At 34.9% G+C, this 22024-nt stretch overlaps 2 protein-coding genes across 11 annotated transcripts in view; one reads left to right on the forward strand and one right to left on the reverse strand.

The window, feature by feature from the left end:
* LOC123529462 (uncharacterized) overlaps positions 1-13387 on the forward strand; it is a 70200-nt gene extending 56813 nt beyond the window's left edge. For 5 of the 6 annotated variants that reach the window (XM_045309797.2, XM_045309798.2, XM_045309795.2 and 2 more), the window contains 2 exons: positions 3288-3441; positions 3856-13387. In XM_045309797.2, coding sequence (XP_045165732.2) covers positions 3288-3441; positions 3856-4385 — 684 coding nt within the window. In that variant the 3' untranslated portion in view covers positions 4386-13387. Of the gene's footprint in view, positions 1-2339; positions 2412-3287; positions 3442-3855 lie in introns of those variants that run through there. The other variant, XM_045309800.2, reaches the window with a different exon arrangement.
* Positions 13388-14423: 1036 nt separating this feature from the next.
* LOC123529461 (tyrosine-protein phosphatase non-receptor type 13-like) overlaps positions 14424-22024 on the reverse strand; it is a 44533-nt gene continuing 36932 nt past the window's right edge. For all 5 annotated transcript variants that reach the window (XM_045309790.2, XM_045309793.2, XM_053521308.1 and 2 more), the window contains one exon: positions 14424-21389. In XM_045309790.2, coding sequence (XP_045165725.2) covers positions 20770-21389 — 620 coding nt within the window. In that variant the 3' untranslated portion in view covers positions 14424-20769. The remainder of the gene's footprint in view (positions 21390-22024) is intronic.

Below are 22024 nucleotides of genomic sequence, written 5' to 3' on the forward strand. Positions count from 1 at the left end.
GTCAGTAGGTCAAATAATAGAAAAACATTGTGACCTCTCTAGAGGCTATATTTTTCATGGGATCTGTATGAAAGTTGGTCTGAATGTTCATCTTGATGATATCTAGGTCAAATTCGAAAGTGGGTCATGTCCAATCAAAAACTAGGTCAGTAGGTCAAATAATAGAAAAACTTTGTGACCTCTCTAAAGGCCATATATTTCATGGGATCTGTATGAAAATTGGTCTGAATGTTCATCTTGATTATATCTAGGTCAAGTTCGAAACAGGGTCATGTTCGGTCAAAAACTAGGTCAGTAGGTCTAAAAATAGAAAAACCTTGTGACCTCTCTAGAGGCCATACTTTTGAACGGATCTCCATAAAAAATTGGTCAGAATGTTCACCTTCATAATATCTAGGTCAAGTTCGAAAGTGGGTCACGTGCCATCAAAAATTAGGTCAGTAGGTCAAATAATGAAAAAACGTTGTGACCTCTAGAGGCCATATTTTTCATGGGATCTGTATGAAAGTTGGTCAGAATGTTTATCTTGATGATATATAGGTCAAGTTTGAAACTGGGTCAACTGTGATCAAATACTAGGTCAGTAGGTCTTGAAATAGAAAAACCTTGTGACCTGTCTAGAGGCCATACCCTTGAATGGATCTTCATGAAAATTGGTCAGAATGTTCACCTTGATGATATCTAGGTCAAGTTTGAAACTGGGTCACGTGCCGATAAAAACTAGGTCAATAGGTCAAATAATAAAAAACCTTGTGACCTCTCTAGAGGCCATACTTTTCATGGGATCTGTATGAAAGTTGGTCCGAATGTTCATCTTGATGATATCTAGGTCGAGTTTGAAACTGAGTCATCTGTGGTCAAAAACTAGGTCAGTAGGTCTAAAATTAGAAAAATCTTTTGACCTCTCTAGAGGTCATATTTTTCAATGGATCTTCATGAAAATTGATCTGAATGTTCACCTTGGTGATATCTAGGTCAGTTTCGAAACTGGGTCATGTGCGGTCAAAAACTAGGCCAGTAGGTATAAAAATAGAAAAACCTTGTGACCTCTCTAGAGGCCATAATTTTCATGAGATCTTCATGAAAATTAGTGGGAATGTTCAACTTGGTGATATCTAGATAAAATTCAAAACAGGGTCACGTATCTTTGAAAACTAGGTCAATAGGTCAAATAATAGAAAAACCTTGTGACCTCTCTAGAGATCATATTTTTCAATGGATCTTCATGAAAATTGGTCAGAATTTTTATCTTGATAATATCTAGGTCAAGTTCAAAACTGGGTCACATGAGCTCAAAAACTAGGTCACTATGTCGAATAATAACAAAAACAACATCATACTCAAAACTGGGTCATGTGGGAAGAGGTGAGCGATTCAGGACCATCATGGTCCTCTTGTTTTATTAAGGTAGTTCTGCACGTTTGATAAACCGGAAGTGATGGCGTAACGTCATTTATCCCGAAAACGTAGAATAAAGCCTGGATTCGGCGTACGGAAATAAAAATCAGTTTATGAATTAAAGGCAACCTGTGAATAAATTTATTAAATTGTAACAGTCTCTATCTTTCTAAAGTTAAAATATGATATTAAAACATCTGACACGTTAAATAATTCAAAATAATATCTTAAAATCAGCTTCAAATAGGTGGTTCACTTTAATCATGGCCAAATATCTTAGAAATAAGCACACGGACCTATACATTTTATTTCACTATATTATAGGCCATATGTTTATTTACGACTGTGAGAAGTTTCATTAAAATCTACATTGTGGAAAATTTTCTATTCGCGAAAATGTTATGAAAGTTGCTATTTTCTCATAGACTCCCATTATGAAAACTTGCGCGAGGTCCGAAATTTTCAAATCAGTCTAGCAAAAAATCAAGCACACGACCCTGTCCTTTTTATTTGCTGAATTTTCTGGGTACATTCTGAAGTTTTGAAAAATCAGAGTTTAATCAAATTCTACATTGTAGAAAAAATTTCGATCCAAACGTGCAGAACTACCTTAAGACAGCATGTAGAGTGCACAACCAAGGTTCCAAAGTCAAGGTTACAGTTGGAGGAGGTTTTTGCTTAGGAGGTCAAAAGTCATGATCACAATATTTCACTTTTCCGGTGTCAAAGCCAGGTCTGTTGCCGTTGCCTGTGGGACATTAAATCTTACTTGTTCATTATTAAACAAAATGCATGAAACTTAATGGTTACTTAGCCAAACAGAATGTTAAGGGCAAAGTTAAATATAGAGTAAAACCTGAATGAAGTCCGTAATATTGTTAACATTTATGTCACTGGACCTAATAATTTCCCAGTTACTCACAAACTATTGCTGTTTTTAGGTGGATAGATATGACAGGGCAACTTCAGAAGTCTTTATTCAAGAAAGATTACAGTGAGGTGTGGTTCCCTTTTTGCTATTTATAGACTGTATGCCTGTTGCTGGGAGGTAGAATTCTCCCATGTGGGGAAGTCTTTCAATTGACTAAGAAGGTTTGAGAATCTACCCGGGGGCCTGCCTTTGCCTGGAATGCTTGGAGACACCTGGGGAGTGACCTTAACCTTTAGCCTGCTGGCGGCAAATGATTCTGCCTTTGTGACCAGTGCAGACCAAGATCAGCCTGCACATCCGTGCAGTCTGATCATGGTCTGCACTGTTCGCTATTTAGTCTGTAAATTTTTTGTTAACACCATTTCGAATAATTAAGAAATAATAAGTTCCCAAACATGGTTTATTATAGAATAACCCAAGTTTTTAGTTCTTATGCGTAAGAATATATCACGAAGGCCGTAGGCTCACAGAAGACAAGTAAACCTGTGGATTTACCCTGGTCTGTCTTCCACAAGCTGTGTCTTAAATGGTATTGAATGATGGACCAGTCCATTATAGAAATTTAGCAGGCTAAAAGTTAAACTCAACAACAACGATAGTCCTTCCTGATGCAAATCAGAAGTAATATGCAAGTTGTTATATATGATAGTATTTCTTACTATTCAGCATTAAAAAAAAAAACAGCCGATGTTTTCTTTAAGAAGTTTGGGCTGCACGATACATAGCAACTAGAAAAACAGAAAGGCATTGGATATGTCGACATATTCATTGCTGTAGCAAGGATTTTATAAAAGGGGTGCAAAATTGAATAGTGAAACTGTGAGTAGGGGTATAGGCAAGAAAGGGTATCCCCTTCATGGTAACACCTGGTTGTCCATTTTTTATGCCACAAGCTATTTACATTTCCAAGATGGTTGAGAAATTACTGTTTGCAAATGGTATGTTTATATTTCTCCAGCATGTGACACCAGAGAGTGTATCCTCACAGAGGACAAGTAAGCCTGTGAAACAGCCAGTGACGGTGATGGAATTACCCTGGTCTGTCTTCCACAAGTTGTGTCTCAAACTCAAGGTGACCAGCCCACTGGGCAGGGACTGGAAAGGTCTTGCAGGTCTGTAGTCTCAGCTACAGCATTTTATAAAACTTGCATTTGTGCATTAATTAGTACACATTCGAACTTCTGCCTGTACTTTATTAACTGATCAAATATAGAACCATATTTATTGGTGTCTTGTTCATATAAACTTATTAAAGATTTCCGGTCATTTATGTTAACACTTAGAAAATCTTCATAGTGTTCCTTGATTCTTCACCAGAACTTGTATTTAACCCACTTGTAACTTACGAGAATCACTTATAAATCAGTCAGTCAGATGCAAATTGACAAATCGTTACAGACAAAACATCTGTTGATCAAACTTGTGACCTCAGTTTAGCTAGATTTAAGCTTTCCCTACTGAATTAACTGTTCGGACTTGTTAAACTATACACTGTTGTTTAATACTGCATTTGTTTGCTTTTCCAGGTCAAATGGGATATAGTGTGGAACAAGTGGATGTATATGAGACAGCTAAAGAACCAGTTCAAGCACTACTGTGTGACTGGGGACGTTCCACTAATGCTACCATAGAAAAACTTCTGTCCCTTCTCTCGGAACTTGACAGAGAGGATATCATATCAGACATTCAACAAGCCCTTCAGCAGTCACCTTCATTGGTCTCCAGAAGTACCTGTCAATCATCACCAGTAGACACGCCTAATGCAGATTTATCACCAATCAGTAATATAACTGTCAGTGAAAGGGGTGTGGCTTATGATGGAAGAGAGAATGAAATGGTCTCTCATGTCATACCTAAAGGAAATATAACGGTGGCAGAAAGAAGTGTAGCTAATGTTGGTATAGAGGATGGTGTTGGCCATAGTGCAAGCCTCAGCGTGAAATTAAACAATCTAGACAATAACAATAAGGTAGATGTAGTTACAGGCATTGGAACGGAGATGATGATAACACCAGTGGAGACACCACGGAGAACAGGACCTCTCCAACAATCATAGTTCCATTAGATACAAATGATACTAAATCCAGTAGTTAGGTATCGATTGCTTTTAACCACCCATTCATGGGTCATGTTTACTCACTAGGTACAAGAAAATGTTCTCTGTGACAATTTTACGCAAGGCATTATGTCCAGAATAATTTGTCTTTCACTTCTGTCTCCTGTGTGAAAGTTGTCAATTACTTTAACAGAACAAGTTGGAAAACTATGACTTCGTTACACAACTGGAAATGTGTTGAAAAACTGTGTGGTATTGAAATATCAATTTCATGTATAGCCGGGTAAGTCCTTGTTGGAAACCTATTAGTTGTTAACACAATGACATGAATGAATACAAGAACTGTATTTGCAGTCCCTGTAACAGAATTGTCTGTAGTAAACTGTGTGGACTCACTGTATCTTACTGTGTGGGACTTACTGTGTGGACTCCCTGAATATGAGTGGACTTCGGTTCCTTCTGTGAGGACTCACTGCTTCCTACGGTGCAGACTTGAGGCATCTGAGTTGACTGTGCTTCAGAGTTGACATTGCTACGAACTCTGGGGACTTGATTTTTCTTACTGTGCTGACTTGACACATCTGAGTTGACTGCTTCAGAGTGGACGTTGCTACAAACTGTGTGGACTCGCTGCTTCTTAATGTGCAGACTCACTGCATCTGAGTACACTCTTTCACTGCTGCTAACTGTGCAAACTAGTTCAGTGTTCCATTTTGCTGCATCAGTTGACTCATGAGTGGACTGACAGTGGCTACTCGTGTGGACTCACTGCTTTGTAATGTGCAGACTAACTACATCTAAGTGGAATCACTGCTTTTGAGTGGACTCACTGCTTTCAGCTGTGCAGACTCACCACTTTAATTGGCTATGTGAGCTCAGTGCTTCTAACCATGCCTCTAACCACTTACTTCTCTGTGGAAAACAGAACATAAATCTCTTCTAAGTAGTGAATGAAACATGTAGCAAGGCAGAAGTGCTATATTTATTTAAAGTTTGATGGAATGGAAAATGAGTACCTGCATCTAGGAATTTTTTTACATGTGGAAATACAGATTCTCCTTATTGAATGGCCTTACGATGCAAGTCTGCTGGACAGTTTATGTTAGAAGTTTTCATAGATTGTAGATGGAGATCTGAATATCTGGCTATAAGGTGACTATTTAGGTAGTAACAATGCACTTCCATATTTGCTACCCGAGAGCTGGATTTTCCCAACACACCTAAAACCAGTTCTAGATTTTTTTTGCATTCTTTAATCTATAAATAGTAGTAGAAACATCTGGTGGTAGAAATTGTACATTGTTTTTGAACTCTGTTTATTTATTTTTTAATAAAATTAATATTTTGGTACTATTAACACTGTTTTTTAACTTCAGCTATTCTTGAACGCAAAATTGTAAGGAACTTGTGCATCTTTATTTTACATTCTTCAGAAATTTATTAAGGTAGAACTTCCATGCTCTGTGTTGTTTTTAGCTCAACTATTTGAAATTTTTCAAACAGGAGATTTTGTACTCGCCCTTTTTTTCACGTCCTCATCCATGTCAGGAAAATTTAGCATGTAAACACATTTCTCAGAAACTACTAGGCCAAATGCTTTCAAACTGGCATTATGAGATGACCTTCCAGGACAAGTTACGTAACTCTAGCTTATTTTTTGTCTAAATTATTTCCCTTTTAACTTCAAACTTCAGGTAAAAGTTTTGCATGAAAGCAGGTTTCTCAAAATGCTTTCAACCTTCATACATGGCTTTTTGAGATGACATCATTTGGCAAGTTACATAACTCTAGCTTTTGTCAAAATTATTCCCCTGTTTCAACTTTAAACATTTTGCTAAAGCTTTTATATGTTACTTAGTATTAGGTAGAAAGGCTTTGAATAGTCGAGCACGCTGTCATTAGACAGTCATTAGACAGCTCTTGTTTAGCTTGACTGGTCGCATTTTATTCTTTGTGATGATTTGGCATGCAGTGCACAAGTTACATAACTCTTTCCTTGCATTTGTCAATATGCCTTTTGGACTTCGCAATTTGTGGTAAGTTTTAATATGTAAGCTGGTATCTCAGTAACAACAAGTTGGAATAGGTTGAAACTTCACCCCAAATATTCAATGTGATGATCTAGGTTTCATAACTCTATTTTCCATTTTTACAAAGTTATGCCCCTTTGTCGACTTAACATTGTTTTGTTGCTTTTGTATGTAAGCTCGTTACTTATCTTCAGTAACCACTTGTGGGAATGGAATGAAACTTCACACACATGCTCACTGTGATAAACTGACCTCCATTGCACAGGTTTCATAACTCTATTTTGCTTTTTTACAAAATTATGCCCCCTTTTCAACTTAGAAATTCTTGGTTAAGGTTTTGTATGCAAGCGTGTATCTTCAGTAACCACTTGTGGGAAAGGAATGAAGCTTCACACACATGTTCACTGTAATGACCAGTGTACAGATTCTATAATGCTAATTTGCTTTAAACAAGACCATGCCCCTGTTTGGACTTGCACCCTTTCTGTTTAAGTTTTTGTATGCAAACTGATACTTCAATAACCACTAGTGGCAATGGATTAAAACTGTACACACTTGTTTATTTTGATGATCTGACATGAAAAATGCATAGGATCCATAACTTCATTTTACTTTTTGCTAAGTTACTCCCCATTTTCTAATTGGTATTTATTGATACAACTTTTCTAGTAACAAGGCTTTTGAATAGATGTGCATTGCTGTTCTCTGACATCTGTTGTTTTGCCATATTTTTGCACTAAGATATTCTGAAAGTTTTATATTGATTCAGTAATGGTTGAATTTATGTTTTAGCTCAACAATCAATAAGATATTAAGAAATCCACTTTGTCTCTGAACTTTATCTCAGGAACTAAATGTTTTCTTTGTGTTTTTTATGCTTTTTGTGTTTTTAGCTCACCTGAGCACAAAATGCCCAAGGTGAGCTGTTGTGATCACTCTGTTTCCCTTGTCATGCGTCATCAGCACTAGAAGTCATAAGTTTAACCTAATCTTAATGAAACTTAGTCAAGAGTGATTTGCTTAGTACATTCTTTGTTGAGGTGGATATTGGTTCAATTAGGTCACTAGGTCAAACAATAGAAAAACCTTGTTAATAATCTAGGTCACATTTTTTACCTGATCTTTATGAAACATGGTCAGAGTGTTTGTCTGAATAAATTATTTGGTCCATTTAATAACTGGGTGATCTTAGATGTCAAACTAAGTCACTAGGCTTAATCATAGTGAGACAGTATGAAACAGGGTTTTCTTGTGTCTAAAACAAGGTCAGTAGATAAATGCATTAAATAAACTTATTAGCTCACCTGTCACAAAGTGACAAGGTGAGCTTTTGTGATCGCGCGGTGTCCGTCGTCCGTGCGTCCGTAAACTTTTGCTTGTGACCACTCTGGAGGTCACATTTTTCATGGGATCTTTATGAAAGTTGGTCAGAATGTTCATCTTGATGATATCTAGGTCAAGTTTGAAACTGGGTCACGTGCCTTCAAAAACTAGGTCAGTAGGTCTAAAAATAGAAAAACCTTGTGACCTCTTTAGAGGCCATATATTTCACAAGATCTTCATGAAAATTGGTCAGAATGTTCATCTTGATGATATCTAGGTCAAGTTCGAAACTGGGTCACGTGGGGTCAAAAACTAGGTCAGTAGGTCTAAAAATAGAAAAACCTTGTGACCTCTCTAGAGGCCATATATTTCACAAGATCTTCATGAAAATTGGTCAGAATGTTCACCTTGATGATATCTAGGTCAAATTTGAAACTGGGTCACGTGCCATCAAAAAAAAGGTCAGTAGGTCAAATAATAGAAAAACCTTGTGACCTCTCTAAAGGCGACATTTTTCATGGGATCTGTATGAAAGTTAGTCTGAATATTCATCTTGATGATATCTAGGTCAGGTTCGAAACTGGGTCACGTGCGGTCAAAAACTAGGTCAGTAGGTCTAAAAATAGAAAAACTTTGTGACCTCTCTAGAGGCCATATATTTCATGAGATCTTCATGAAAATTGGTCAAAATGTTCACCTTGATAATATCTAGGTCAAGTTCGAAAGTGGGTCATGTGCGGTCAAAAACTAGGTCAGTAGGTCAAATAATAGAAAAACCTTGTGACATCTAGAGGCCATATTTTTCATGGGATCTGTATGAAAGTTGGTCTGAATGTTCATCTTGATGATATCTAGATCAGTTTCGAAAGTGGGTCACATGCCATCAAAAACTAAGTCAGTAGGTCAAATAATAGAAAAACGTTGTGACCTCTCTAAAGGCCATATTTTTCATGGGATCTGTATGAAAGTTGGTCTGAATGTTCATCTTGATGATATCTAGGTCAGTTTCGAAACAGGGTCATGTGCGGTCAAAAACTAGGTCAGTAGGTCTAAAAATAGAAAAACATTTTGACCTCTCTAGAGGCCATACTTGTGAATGGATCTCCATAAAAATTGGTTAGAATGTTCACCTTGATGATATCTAGGTCAGGTTTGAAACTGGGTCACGTGCCTTAAAAAAACTAGGTCAGTAGGTCAAATAATAGAAAAACCTTGTGACCTCTCTAGAGGCCATATTTTTCATGGGATCTGTATGAAAGTTGGTCTGAATGTTCATCTTGATGATATCTAGATCAGTTTCGAAAGTGGGTCACATGCCTTCAAAAACTAGGTCAGTAGGTCAAATAATAGAAAAACCTTGTGACCTCTCTAAAGGCCATATTTTTCATGGGATCTGTATGAAAATTGGTCTGAATGTTCATCTTGATGATATCTAGGTCAATTTCAAAACAGGGTCATGTGTGGTCAAAAATGGATCTCCATAAAAATTGGTTAGAATGTTCACCTTGATGATATCTAGGTCAAGTTTGAAACTGGGTCACGTGCCTTAAAAAGCTAGGTCAGTAGGTCAAATAATTAAAAAAAATCCTTGTGACCTCTCTAGAGGCCATACTTTTCATGGGATCTGTATGAAAGTTGGTCTGAATGTTCATCTTGATGATATCTAGGTCAAATTTGAAACTGGGTCACGTGCCATCAAAAAAAAGGTCAGTAGGTCAAATAATAGAAAAACCTTGTGACCTCTCTAAAGGCGACATTTTTCATGGGATCTGTATGAAAGTTAGTCTGAATATTCATCTTGATGATATCTAGGTCAGGTTCGAAACTGGGTCACGTGCGGTCAAAAACTAGGTCAGTAGGTCTAAAAATAGAAAAACTTTGTGACCTCTCTAGAGGCCATATATTTCATGAGATCTTCATGAAAATTGGTCAAAATGTTCACCTTGATAATATCTAGGTCAAGTTCGAAAGTGGGTCATGTGCGGTCAAAAACTAGGTCAGTAGGTCAAATAATAGAAAAACCTTGTGACATCTAGAGGCCATATTTTTCATGGGATCTGTATGAAAGTTGGTCTGAATGTTCATCTTGATGATATCTAGATCAGTTTCGAAAGTGGGTCACATGCCATCAAAAACTAAGTCAGTAGGTCAAATAATAGAAAAACGTTGTGACCTCTCTAAAGGCCATATTTTTCATGGGATCTGTATGAAAGTTGGTCTGAATGTTCATCTTGATGATATCTAGGTCAGTTTCGAAACAGGGTCATGTGCGGTCAAAAACTAGGTCAGTAGGTCTAAAAATAGAAAAACATTTTGACCTCTCTAGAGGCCATACTTGTGAATGGATCTCCATAAAAATTGGTTAGAATGTTCACCTTGATGATATCTAGGTCAAGTTTGAAACTGGGTCACGTGCCTTAAAAAAACTAGGTCAGTAGGTCAAATAATAGAAAAACCTTGTGACCTCTCTAGAGGCCATACTTTTCATGGGATCTGTATGAAAGTTGGTCTGAATGTTCATCTTGATGATATCTAGATCAGTTTCGAAAGTGGGTCACATGCCTTCAAAAACTAGGTCAGTAGGTCAAATAATAGAAAAACCTTGTGACCTCTCTAAAGGCCATATTTTTCATGGGATCTGTATGAAAATTGGTCTGAATGTTCATCTTGATGATATCTAGGTCAATTTCAAAACAGGGTCATGTGTGGTCAAAAATGGATCTCCATAAAAATTGGTTAGAATGTTCACCTTGATGATATCTAGGTCAAGTTTGAAACTGGGTCACGTGCCTTAAAAAGCTAGGTCAGTAGGTCAAATAATTAAAAAAAATCCTTGTGACCTCTCTAGAGGCCATACTTTTCATGGGATCTGTATGAAAGTTGGTCTGAATGTTCATCTTGATGATATCTAGGTCAAATTTGAAACTGGGTCAACTGCGGTCGAAAACTAGGTCAGTAGGTCTAAAATTATTAAAATCTTTTGACCTCTCTAGAGGCCATATTTTTCAATGGATCTTCATGAAAATTGATCTGAATGTTCACCTTCATGATATCTAGGTCAGTTTCGAAACTGGGTCACGTGCGGTCAAAAACTAGGCCAGTAGGTATAAGAATAGAAAGACCTTGTGACCTCTCTAGAGGCCATATTTTTCATGAGATCTTCATGAAAATTAGTGAGAATGTTCACCTTGATGATATCTAGGTAAAATTTAAAAGAGGGTCACGTACCTTCCAAAACTAGGTCAATAGGTCAAATAATAGAAAAACCTTGTGACCTCTCTAGAGACCATATTTTTCAATGGATCTTCTTGAAAATTGGTCAGAATTTTTATCTTGATAATATCTAGGTCAAGTTCCAAACTGGGTCACATGATCTCAAAAACTAGGTTACTATGTCAGATAATAGAAAAAACGACGTCATACTCAAAACTGGGTCATATGGGAAGAGGTGAGCAATTCAGGACCATCATAGTCCTCTTGTTAACACTCCAGAGGCCATATTTTATACCTGATCTTCATGAAACTTTGTGAAAATGTGTGTTTTTACGAAATCTAAATTAATAAATTAGGTCAGTTGAGCAATACAGGGCCTTCATGGCCCTATTTGTTTTTATTTCATGCTGGTTTCTTTCTGGGTATTTGTCAAATGATAGTACACATATTTTATAAAGCAATAACTGTTTGGATGTGATATTAATTATGTTACATTTTTATTGAATCTCTGGTGTTTCTTTGTTGTTGTTTTTTTTTGTTGTAATATATTCTGTTTTAATGAGATTGTATGCAATGTATAGAACTTTGCATGTAGAAAATTGTATATAATGCTTCTCCTTTTAAATTTGTTGCCATACCTGCTGCATATTTAGGGAATGAAGTTTGGTTTTGTATTTTTATATTTATCACATAACTTACTATATACATCACCCGTCCTTAAGTTTGTGCTGTATAATTAGTTTGTATTTAATGATTGGTGAGATTCAAGAGATGTTCAATGGACTAAAATCAAAACTTGAAAACTCATTTCTGATGTCATGTGATAAAACATTTTATTGAATGGATTGCCAGTTAATAGTCAAGACTACTGACTGACATCCCGTTCAATAAGTGTATAATAACATTATTGGACGTGCCAATGAAAATTTAAGGGGAGCGTAGTTCCAGCGGTTAAAGTGTTGACTGCTCAACCTAGGGGTCTTGAGTTTGAGCCCACTGGGGTCATGAACGCACCTTCTCATATGACGCCATATAGCCTGTACTGTGTTGGTGTGTCATAAAACCTAAATCAAGTCAACACAGTTTATATGAATTAATTATTTAGGTTTTGATCATACAGTTACATGAGAGAGAAAGTTCATAAAGCAATTTTTACCATTGATTTACATGTATTTCTCATATTTCTTGCAGCTCGCCCGCTTAGTTCACTGGGGAAAGCACAGATCTATGGATTGTGGATCAGGAGTCGGATACACAGGAGGGGCATATGTTCTCTGTGACAATTTGATAAAAGACAAGTGTCTGAAATCATTCGTCCTCCATATTTTTTGTAAACAGTTCTGCAATTTTTCAGTTTTACCAGCCTTCATAAAAATACAAATGTAACATATTAGGAAAATTAATATATTTTCCTATCTTTAAACTAATTCAGTTACAAAAAACTTTTTTATCAGAATGACATACATTTGCATATCTATAAAGAACAGATATTTTTGGATAAACAGATTGAAGAATGTGTTGTTTAATTAAATGTCAAAGATAAACCAAATGAAAAAATGATGAAATCATTGATGACTAAGTGTGTAAGTTTGTTAAATTCTTAAGTCAGTGTTTGATCCACGGAACCAGTAACGGGCTTTTTCATGAATTGCGGCTGTATTGCAAGATGCAGACATATATACATCATTGTAAAGATCTCAGAAGGTGGTGGTAGGATCTTTTTTGAATTTTAACATCCCTTGGTAAAAGTTGGGCAAAATCACAATTTTACAGAAGTTTGGCTTGAAAATGTTGTTTTTATGCTAACAAAGATATCCTGAAAACAGAATTGATTTTTTTTTTAAATTAGGTTTCATCTTACGGAAACTGTGGAGCAAACAGTAGTGTTATTTAGTACTTTATATAGGGTATTAACAGAATAAAATTTCAAGAAATACACATTACAGCATTCTGAGATTATGATATCATTTTATAGAAGTTGGAAATGCATTAGATCTAAGTCAATGGTTGAAAAACATTTGTGAACTTTGATTTGGCACATTACTCTATATCATCTTCAGTCAGTTTTTCTTAAAAAGAAACGCATACTGGTACATTAAAATGTGATCAACAAACTTTTTCTCAAAACCGAAAGTGGTGAATTAAAATTTGACAGGATGCAGGTATTTTGGTTTACAACATTATTACAAGACTGTATTGTCTAGATTATGAATTTGAAGTGCTCTCGCAAAACTTTGTGGTTTTTGATACATATTTGTTGAAGCCTTAAGGAGTGGAGAAATTACAGTATTACCATACACATATTAGCAAATAACTTTTCGTATATTGTTAACGGTGAATATGTTATTGTTCCCATTCAATAAATTTGTTTGCCACTTACATTGCAATTTGCTGTATTTTTAGTGCTGACTGAATTATATTTGTATATTTTGCTTATTTTGTTTTTGTCTTATTTTCAAACCAAAGTATCGACATTATATAATAGTATGTGCACAATGTAGAAGTGGCACCACTTAAAATGTGAATAATAGATACTAGAAAAGCAATTGTGTAGTTGAAGAAAAAAAACAATACAACCTACGCAGGATAATTTCCCCAAGACCAATGAGGAGCTAAGTGCACATTTTTGTGCTATTTTATTGGAAACCTTCCACTCTATGTGAATCATTGTCAATTATTCGGAAGTAAAGGTTGCTGAGCTAATGTGAAAAATAGGGTTAAGCAGAAAGCCAAGTACCGTGTAGATTCTTATCAAACAGTGTGATATTTTTAGGACAAATGGTGTTTTTTTACCAGTATTAAGATGCACACGTTTGCCAAGTTCCCCTGTAGACATTACTTCAGACTACAGCAGGCACTCTGATAGAACTGCTGTTTTCTATAAGCCAACAAGATAAGGTCCTTCAACTGAAAGATTTTTTTCCTCACAATGTTCAAACCACAGCTGGTGTAGGAAGATAAATTTGACATCAATGACTTTAAATGTTTAGAGAGGGAGACAATCAAAATCCCCTTGATCAAAATCCCCTTCACTGAAAAATGACAGGGTGTTACAAAATCCCCTTCATACTTTTGCAGGGGGTATCATAATCCCCTCTGTGATTTTTACTTATTTCATCAAGTTCAAATACAACTATATACAACTTAAAAGTCTATTGCATGAAGCACGTAAATACAATGCCTTTAGCAAACATAATATAATTTGGAGCACTGATATCTATATATCTATAATGTTAATCACAGAGGGGATTATGATAACCCCTGCAAATGTGTGAAGGGGATTTTGTAACACCCAGTCATTTTTCAGTGGAGGGGATTTTGATCAAGGGGATTTTGATATACACTCAGAGAGAAGGGGATTTTGTAACACCCAGTCATTTTTCAGTGAAGGAGATTTTGATCAAGGGTCTGGCAGTGTGTCACTTTCCTATTATAAAGAGATTAACTGCTGGAGAAAAAAAAACAACAAACATTATATTCTTTCACAAATTTTTATTTAGATTTCCAACCAAGGCATATACAACAAGTGTATAAACAAAGTATATGTTGGGAAACGTATATAGATACTACTTGAAAAAAGTTCCTATTTCAACACTAAGATATATAAATAAGTTGCATTTTGTGTAAATCTTATTCAACTTTGAAAAGTCTGAAGATAATGATTTTAGAAGTCTAGACTTTCTTAAACCATCAAGTCCATTATATATTTTTACAACACACAAGTTTGTGAAGGTGACCAATTTTATCTCCAATTGACTGAAACTGAAGAATTCTGGCCCTGGATTTAACAACATTAAATCCCAAGTTTGTCGTTGCATAACGCAGCATTTTTGTATGTGAAATATTTTGCTGATATTTACGTATAGAAAATATAAATAGAGCCATCAATATCCAGATATGATAAAGATTAATGCTATATTATGAAAACTATTTTTTTTTTTCCAAATAGAAATCCAGACAACTTCATGTAAGCAAAAGCTGACGTCTAAGACATCTTGAAGAGATTAGTGTTAATTATGGCATTTAGAGTGTATGAGTTATAATGAAAAACAGGTCGTGAACAGTATTTAAAGCTGATATATATGAATGTACTGATACACATGATTTTATTTAAGGTATTTAAATTATGTGGAATAGTTATGATGACTTAATTCTGATGAAATCTATAAAATATAATAAACGCCTCCATGCAAAAAGTGGATAAGTGCTTCTCTATGTCAATGCAGTTAACGACTTTTTTTGCCATCAAGATGAATCATTATAATTATGTTTCTTAGTTCTTTTTTAGATTCTAAGAAAATTTATGTTTTACCTTAAGAATAGTTTGGAACAAACCTATTCTAAATCTACTTTAAATTTAATGTGTACATGCTTGCGTCGTCATGTTCTTTTTTACACGACGACCCACACATATAATACATCAACTGCACAACTAATCTAGTATATATCACAGTATATAACCTTAGGATTTCCTCATTACGTGTATTTTATTCTTGAAATTTGGCAAAAATGTAACCAAATTACAACGTTCATTTGGAACCTATCAATCACGTAAAATGTCACATACCAGTAGTCAAATTCGGATAAATCATTTTCTCTATTCCCTCAAATCCTTGCCTCTGCAAACAAAGTACAGGCCTCATGTTCACAAAACATTTTCAGCCTCATATGAGTTGAATAATTAAACTTTATTTGTCATTTATATCTTAATTACTTGTTTAAGATTAAATGTTTAGTTATAAATAACTATTTGCAAGTGATTCTTTTGTACTGATGGTCAATCTCAACTGGAATTTTATTATGAAATTCTAGTGAAATTGGCTAGATCTATCAAAATTTTAATCTCAAACTTAGATAAAATCAAAAGATATTTTGTGAGCATGCTCCCCACCCCATCCACCAACCCAGAGGATACAGATAACTATTTAACTAAAATAGATGAGAAAAACTCTATTATATATTACATTCATTCTGTAAAATAAAAATATAAATGCTCTGTTGTTACCAGTCTGTTCCCTCAAGGAGGAATACCGTATAGTATCAGTACAATGTACTAGTGTATTAGTAAAATTAGTACAATTTCTAATGTTGGATAAATAATTTAAAAGATTACAATTAACAATTTTGAACTGATTTTCACCTTTTCTGCCAGAAATAAATGCTTGCTCTATTAATCATTTTCTTGAAATTTGGTTTAATTTCTAAGATTTATTTCATTTTTTCCATAAAACGTGAGGGCAGTATGTAACATTATAACATACAATCTGACTATGTCTTCATATGTAAAAAAAAAAAAACACAAAAAAACTGCGACGGTTGTTAAAAATAACACAACAAAACAAAGACAAAATAGAAGATGATACAGGAAACACACAAGATATAAATTAATTTGAAAAACAAGAAAAAGCTACAAAATGATTTGTTATGAATACAGTCAAATCTGTAAACAATGACCGCACCTGGGACAACTAAATGTGGTCTTTACTTGTGGGACCGGCTGGATTTTCTTCTGAAGTGACAATACTAAGAAATCATTAATTTTCGGATGATTTACTTTTGTTGAGTTAACCCACAAAAATCCCAGTGGAGAAAGAAAAATCCTACTAATTTTATCAGTAAAATGTGAAATCCATAAGTTTACCCTCCACCCCTGACCCTCACCTACAAAAATCTCAATGGACAAAGAAAATTCCAACTAATTCTACCAGTAAAATCAACAAGATTTCATATCCACAAAATAAGAAGATAACACAGTTTTTACAGCTAGGTGGTCTTAAGAACAGGTTTGACTGTAATTATATTGAGACAGACATTTTTTCTGAGCAACTATGAAAGAACACTGCTAAGAAATTCCAAGACGGAAGTTTTATTTTTTTCCTTATCTACCCATTGAGTCATGTTAAAACATGCATAATACATTATTTTCACTTTTACATGTATAATGTTCAGACATATTTCTCAAAAGAGAAATGGAAACATGAAATGATTGTACAGACAAAATAGCTGGCAGTGCAAAAAATGACCATAAAGTATTCAAAAGCTGTAAACTGAAGATGTAGGAGTAAGGTTCTGAGTAAACTTTTGATTTTGAAAGGAACACAGTATCATCTGAATATTTAAATTGTATAAAAATATGCAAAAAGGTTGAGTATCTCTTGGTATGAACAATCACAAATGAAACGATTTTCAAAAACAGTTCCCTAGTAAGGTAGTGGATCAACAACAATATCGATAATTTTCGAGCGATTTACTTTTTCTCCAATGCTATTTTAAAATATTTTGATATTCTTCTGCTAATAATGCTAGCTCATGAGTACATTTCTTTGTACCAGCCTAGAACCCCCAAAATTGCACATAAAGAATACGCAATAGACGGAAATTACGGATTTTTTTGACATCCACTACCTTAATCTATTTTTAGAACCATATTTAAATCAAGAACGACATTATTTAACAGCTGATGGAAATGACTATGGCACTTGTGTTGGGACAAACAGTCATTCGCAATAAACAGAAATTATTTATTTTTTCTGAAGATTATTTCTTGAGCTAAAAGGTCATTTACGACTATCCTGTCACTGTCCATGCTCAAATTCAAACCTTTATGTCTTAATAAAATTCCTAATAAAAGAAAAAGTGTTTATCTTTCATTCATCACACCGACACAGTGAGGTACCTGCGCCAAGCTCAAATATTACCGTTCTTTGAGCTTTTCTGGCATAGTCATATTTTGTACAATTGTAGCTCTATAGCAGGATAGCGTTTTTTTATTTGTGTAATATTCACAACTTTTCATGCTGCAAAAAGATCTTTTTTAATTTTTAGTAAATATTTGATGGGCCAAAGTAAAGACTAGAATAATTTTGTAATAAGAGTGTTTTAACAATAGTTTGATATAGTTCAGGTATAAGTGTATACCTTACTGTATACTGTTTTCACGCATGCCAGACAGGATCTTCCTGTGTTTTGAAAAACTGGTCTTACACCAAGGGGTGCAAGATTACTCCTTTGCTGTAATTTATTAATAAATGTCTAAATTCATAAGCTACTTTAATAATATAGCGCTTAAAAGAAAAATCATTCATGTTACTTTATTTCTCCTGTTAATTGTATAATATGGCATGCAAGAAAAAGAATTCCTCTCCAGGCAAAGTTCGGAAGGAAATATCTGGCTCTCGGGTAACTGTTTTGCAGTAACTCGGCAGAGCCTCGTTACCATCTGAACAGTTACCCAAATCCAGATATTTCCATCCACAACTTCAACCAGTGAAAGATTCATATAATATCCTCGCTTATCTTTGTACTAGCAATTGCCGTGCTTTAGAGCAAGTCAATTTGGCCAGTTAAAAACCATGTCCAAAACATCTCAAAATACTGTATTCTAAATATCCTCATGTGTTTCACAGACAGAAACGGGTGTACTTTTATGTTGTGACAAAGTTATCCTTTGAGGTCTGTTTTGCACAAATTATTTTCTCTGTATGTCACAGATACGTCGTGTCACTATTAGTCACAAAATCACAACAAGAGGGCCATGATGGCCCTATATTGCTCACCTGTTATCATTGCACATGAGGAGAAGAAGGTCCTAAGAAAAAATATCTAAGTCCAAAGGACAGGAACAACAAAGGGAAGAAATTTAACCAAAAAGAAAAAAAAAATCTTACAAGGTATAGATATGTTAAAATACACCTAAAAATTGGGAAGAACCATCTATGTTGTACCACAGAAAAGTGGTCTCGGGTTTTTCCGTACGACCAATCATAAAAAAGTTACTAAAAATAAGCTATTTATAGTAATGTAAAAAGGAAGTAATTAAAAAAAGAATACATACTGTAAGTGAACAAAAGAAGGATCTGCCAAATAAATCTGTTGACATAAATGAAATTTCAGATCAGTATCTTCATTAGTTATGGAGATAGAGCAATTTTAAATTGAAATAAAGGGAGATAATTTGACATAAAATCAGTCCATAGTTATCTACCCTGATTGTCTCAGTCCAACTAATAACAATAATGAAATTTCAAATAAGTCCTATAAGTACTTACTGATATAAATCCATTTTGATTGCAATCAGGGGAGGTAATCATATATAAAATAACTCTGGAACCTACGATTTATTGTTGTTGAAGATATTTTGGAAGTTTGTATTAAAAAAAAAACTATAAATGAAGTCTCTATACGGCTGCAAAAGCCAAAATAGCAAATTTTGGACATTTAAGGGGCCATAACTCTGGAACCCATGATGGAATCTGGCCAGCTGAAGAAAGGAAGCAAGATCTTGTGGTGATACAAGTTGTGTGCAAGTTTAGTAAAAAATCAAATCATAAATAAAGCTGCTATTGTGCAGACAAGGTCAAAATAGCTAATTTTGGCCCTTTCAGGGGCCATAACTCTGGAACCCATTATGGGACCTGGCCGGTTCAAGAAAGGAACCAAGATCTTATTATGACACAAGTATAGTGCAAGTTTGATTAAATTCAAATCATAAATGAAGCTGCTATTGTGCAGACAAAGTCAAAATAGCTAATTCTGGCCCTTTCAGGGGCCATCACTCTGGAACCCATAATGGAATCTCGCCAGTTCAAGAAAGGAACCGAGATCTTATGGTGATACAAGTTGTGTGCCAGTTTGGTTAAAATAAAACCATAAATGAAGCCGCTATTGTGCAGACAAGGTCAAAATAGCTACCATAACTCTGGAACCCATAATGGGATCTGGCCAGTTCAAGAAAGGAACCGTGATCTTATGGTGATACAAGTTGTGTGCAAGTTTGGTTAAAATAAAATCATAAATGAAACCTCTATTGTGCAGACAAGAAATTGTTAACGCACAAAAATAGCAAATTCTGGCCCTTTAAACGGCAATAACTCTAGAACCCATGATGGGATCTGGCCAGTTTTTGAAAGGAACTGAGAGATCATGCCAATACATGTTTTGTACAAGTTTGATCAAAATTGCTTGCAAAATGTGGTCTCTATCTTGTTCACAAGAAATTTTGGACGGACGGACGACGGACGAAGGGTGATCACAAAAGCTCACCCTGTCACTATGTGACAGGTGAGCTAAAAACTGGAATAATGAATAATAATCTAGCAATAAATATACTTTAGTCATCATTTTAACACTACCTTCCAACAACAACAACAACTACCGTATCCAAAATCTTTTGCAATAAATCTTATTTATTAACAAAAGTAGAAACAGAATAAATATTAGTAAAAGGATTTCTAAAATTTAGTATTTTAGTCGGCATAACATTCTAGTCTTTAATCCAAAAATAGCTTTTTTATATGTTAACATGACATAATATATTTGTCAGAATAACATACTAGAATATCAGCATAACATGCCAGATTACTTGCCCCACATACTAGAATATCAGCATAACATGCAAGAATACAAGCTTAGCATGCTAGAATACTTGCATAACATACTAGAATATCTGCTTAACATACTAGAATATCAGCATAAATTACTAGAATACCAACAGGACATAACTAAAGTATTAGCTTAATTTACTCGAATATCAGTATAACATGCTAATGTGCTGACATATCAGCATTACACACTAAAATATCAGCATTACAGTATATCAGTATGACATTATTGTACATATCATGATACACTTGTATGTCAGCATAAAATATATGTCAGCATAATTTACTTTTCCATATCATTGTGTCAACCACATTCTCGTTTTCGCATTTAAGTTTTCTTCTCATTTTTAACCATCAATATCATTGCAGTACTTCTTTTTAGAAAAGGAGAGATATTTCCTATGACTTAGTTTATAAGTTATGTCTATTTATATCCTGCTAAATTTCCCATTCGTAGTCAACCGGATCGGGCATCTGATAGAGAGACCGTCTTACAGCATGTTGTCGTTTCTCGAGACCCATCTGTATAGCTCTTATCACATTGTCCTCATGATGTACGCGCTGTATCGTGTTTTTATGCGGCGAATGTGAACGATTTCGAATGTATCTTGATTTACTACCACTGGGTACACTGATTTCTCTTACTACAGTTTTAGGACGTGCTTCATAACGATAACGTTCTTCAGAGCGACTACGGCCATGAATTGGAAATGAATGCGGAGTTACACCCCTTACCACCATTCCTCTTCTCTGGGTGTATCTGTGTTCGCGAGGCTTTGGTGAAATGATCCAGTTAGCTTCCTGTGCTGGTCGATTACCGTAAACTAAATGCTCTGGATGACCAGCCATTTGGTGAGCGGAGTGAGAGTTAAAGGCGCTTACCGATCTCTGTTTCTCAGTTTTGGACACATAGGGATATCCTGAATAGTGGCTGGAATGACGGGACTCCGAGGAGTTATGGCGGCCTCCATCTGATCGAGGCTCTGACTCCGATCTCCTGAATGGTCTCTGTGGCGTTGGTGTGTGAAAATTTACTCCAGGACCATCAACCTCTTCTCCTGTGACAGAAATTAGTGCATCATATATATAATAAAAGTATATATCACATATCATTTATGGCAAAAAAAGCATGAAGAAAATGCTTACAATCTGTTTATTTTGCTTACCAACTTTTTTAAATTTGAGATATCAAATAATGGTCAGGAAAAAACCATTTGAAGACTGAAAACCTACTATTAAAACTGTTATGAAAGTTGATGCTACCTATATATATATATAACACTTTAAGAATGTCTGTTCACAATTATTAATTTTTTCACGATTACCGTTAAACAGACTGCTAGATAGTTAATGCAAAACTACAAATAAAAACATTGCAGCTAAGTAGAATCTGTCATACTTTTGTTTCACCATTATTATTCTAAATAAACGATTCCGCACCTGTTTTTATCGAGGTTTTTTATTTTTTTGCTCTCCGCACCAAAAATTACAAATACAAGTTTTTACCAAGCTTTGAATCAAAATCATCAACATCAGACCGAAGATTATCTAACTAAGAAAATAGGTGCTCACACTTATATATATGTTTTGTTCAAGAATAAGAAAAATATATTGCAATTTTTCTGTTTTTTATTTGGTATTGCTGCAATGCTGAAATAAGCAAATGAATACAAAAGTGATAAACAAGGGTTTA

This window comes from Mercenaria mercenaria, chromosome 13, assembly GCF_021730395.1.
Source record: "Mercenaria mercenaria strain notata chromosome 13, MADL_Memer_1, whole genome shotgun sequence".
Classification (NCBI taxonomy): Eukaryota; Metazoa; Mollusca; class Bivalvia; order Venerida; family Veneridae; genus Mercenaria; species Mercenaria mercenaria.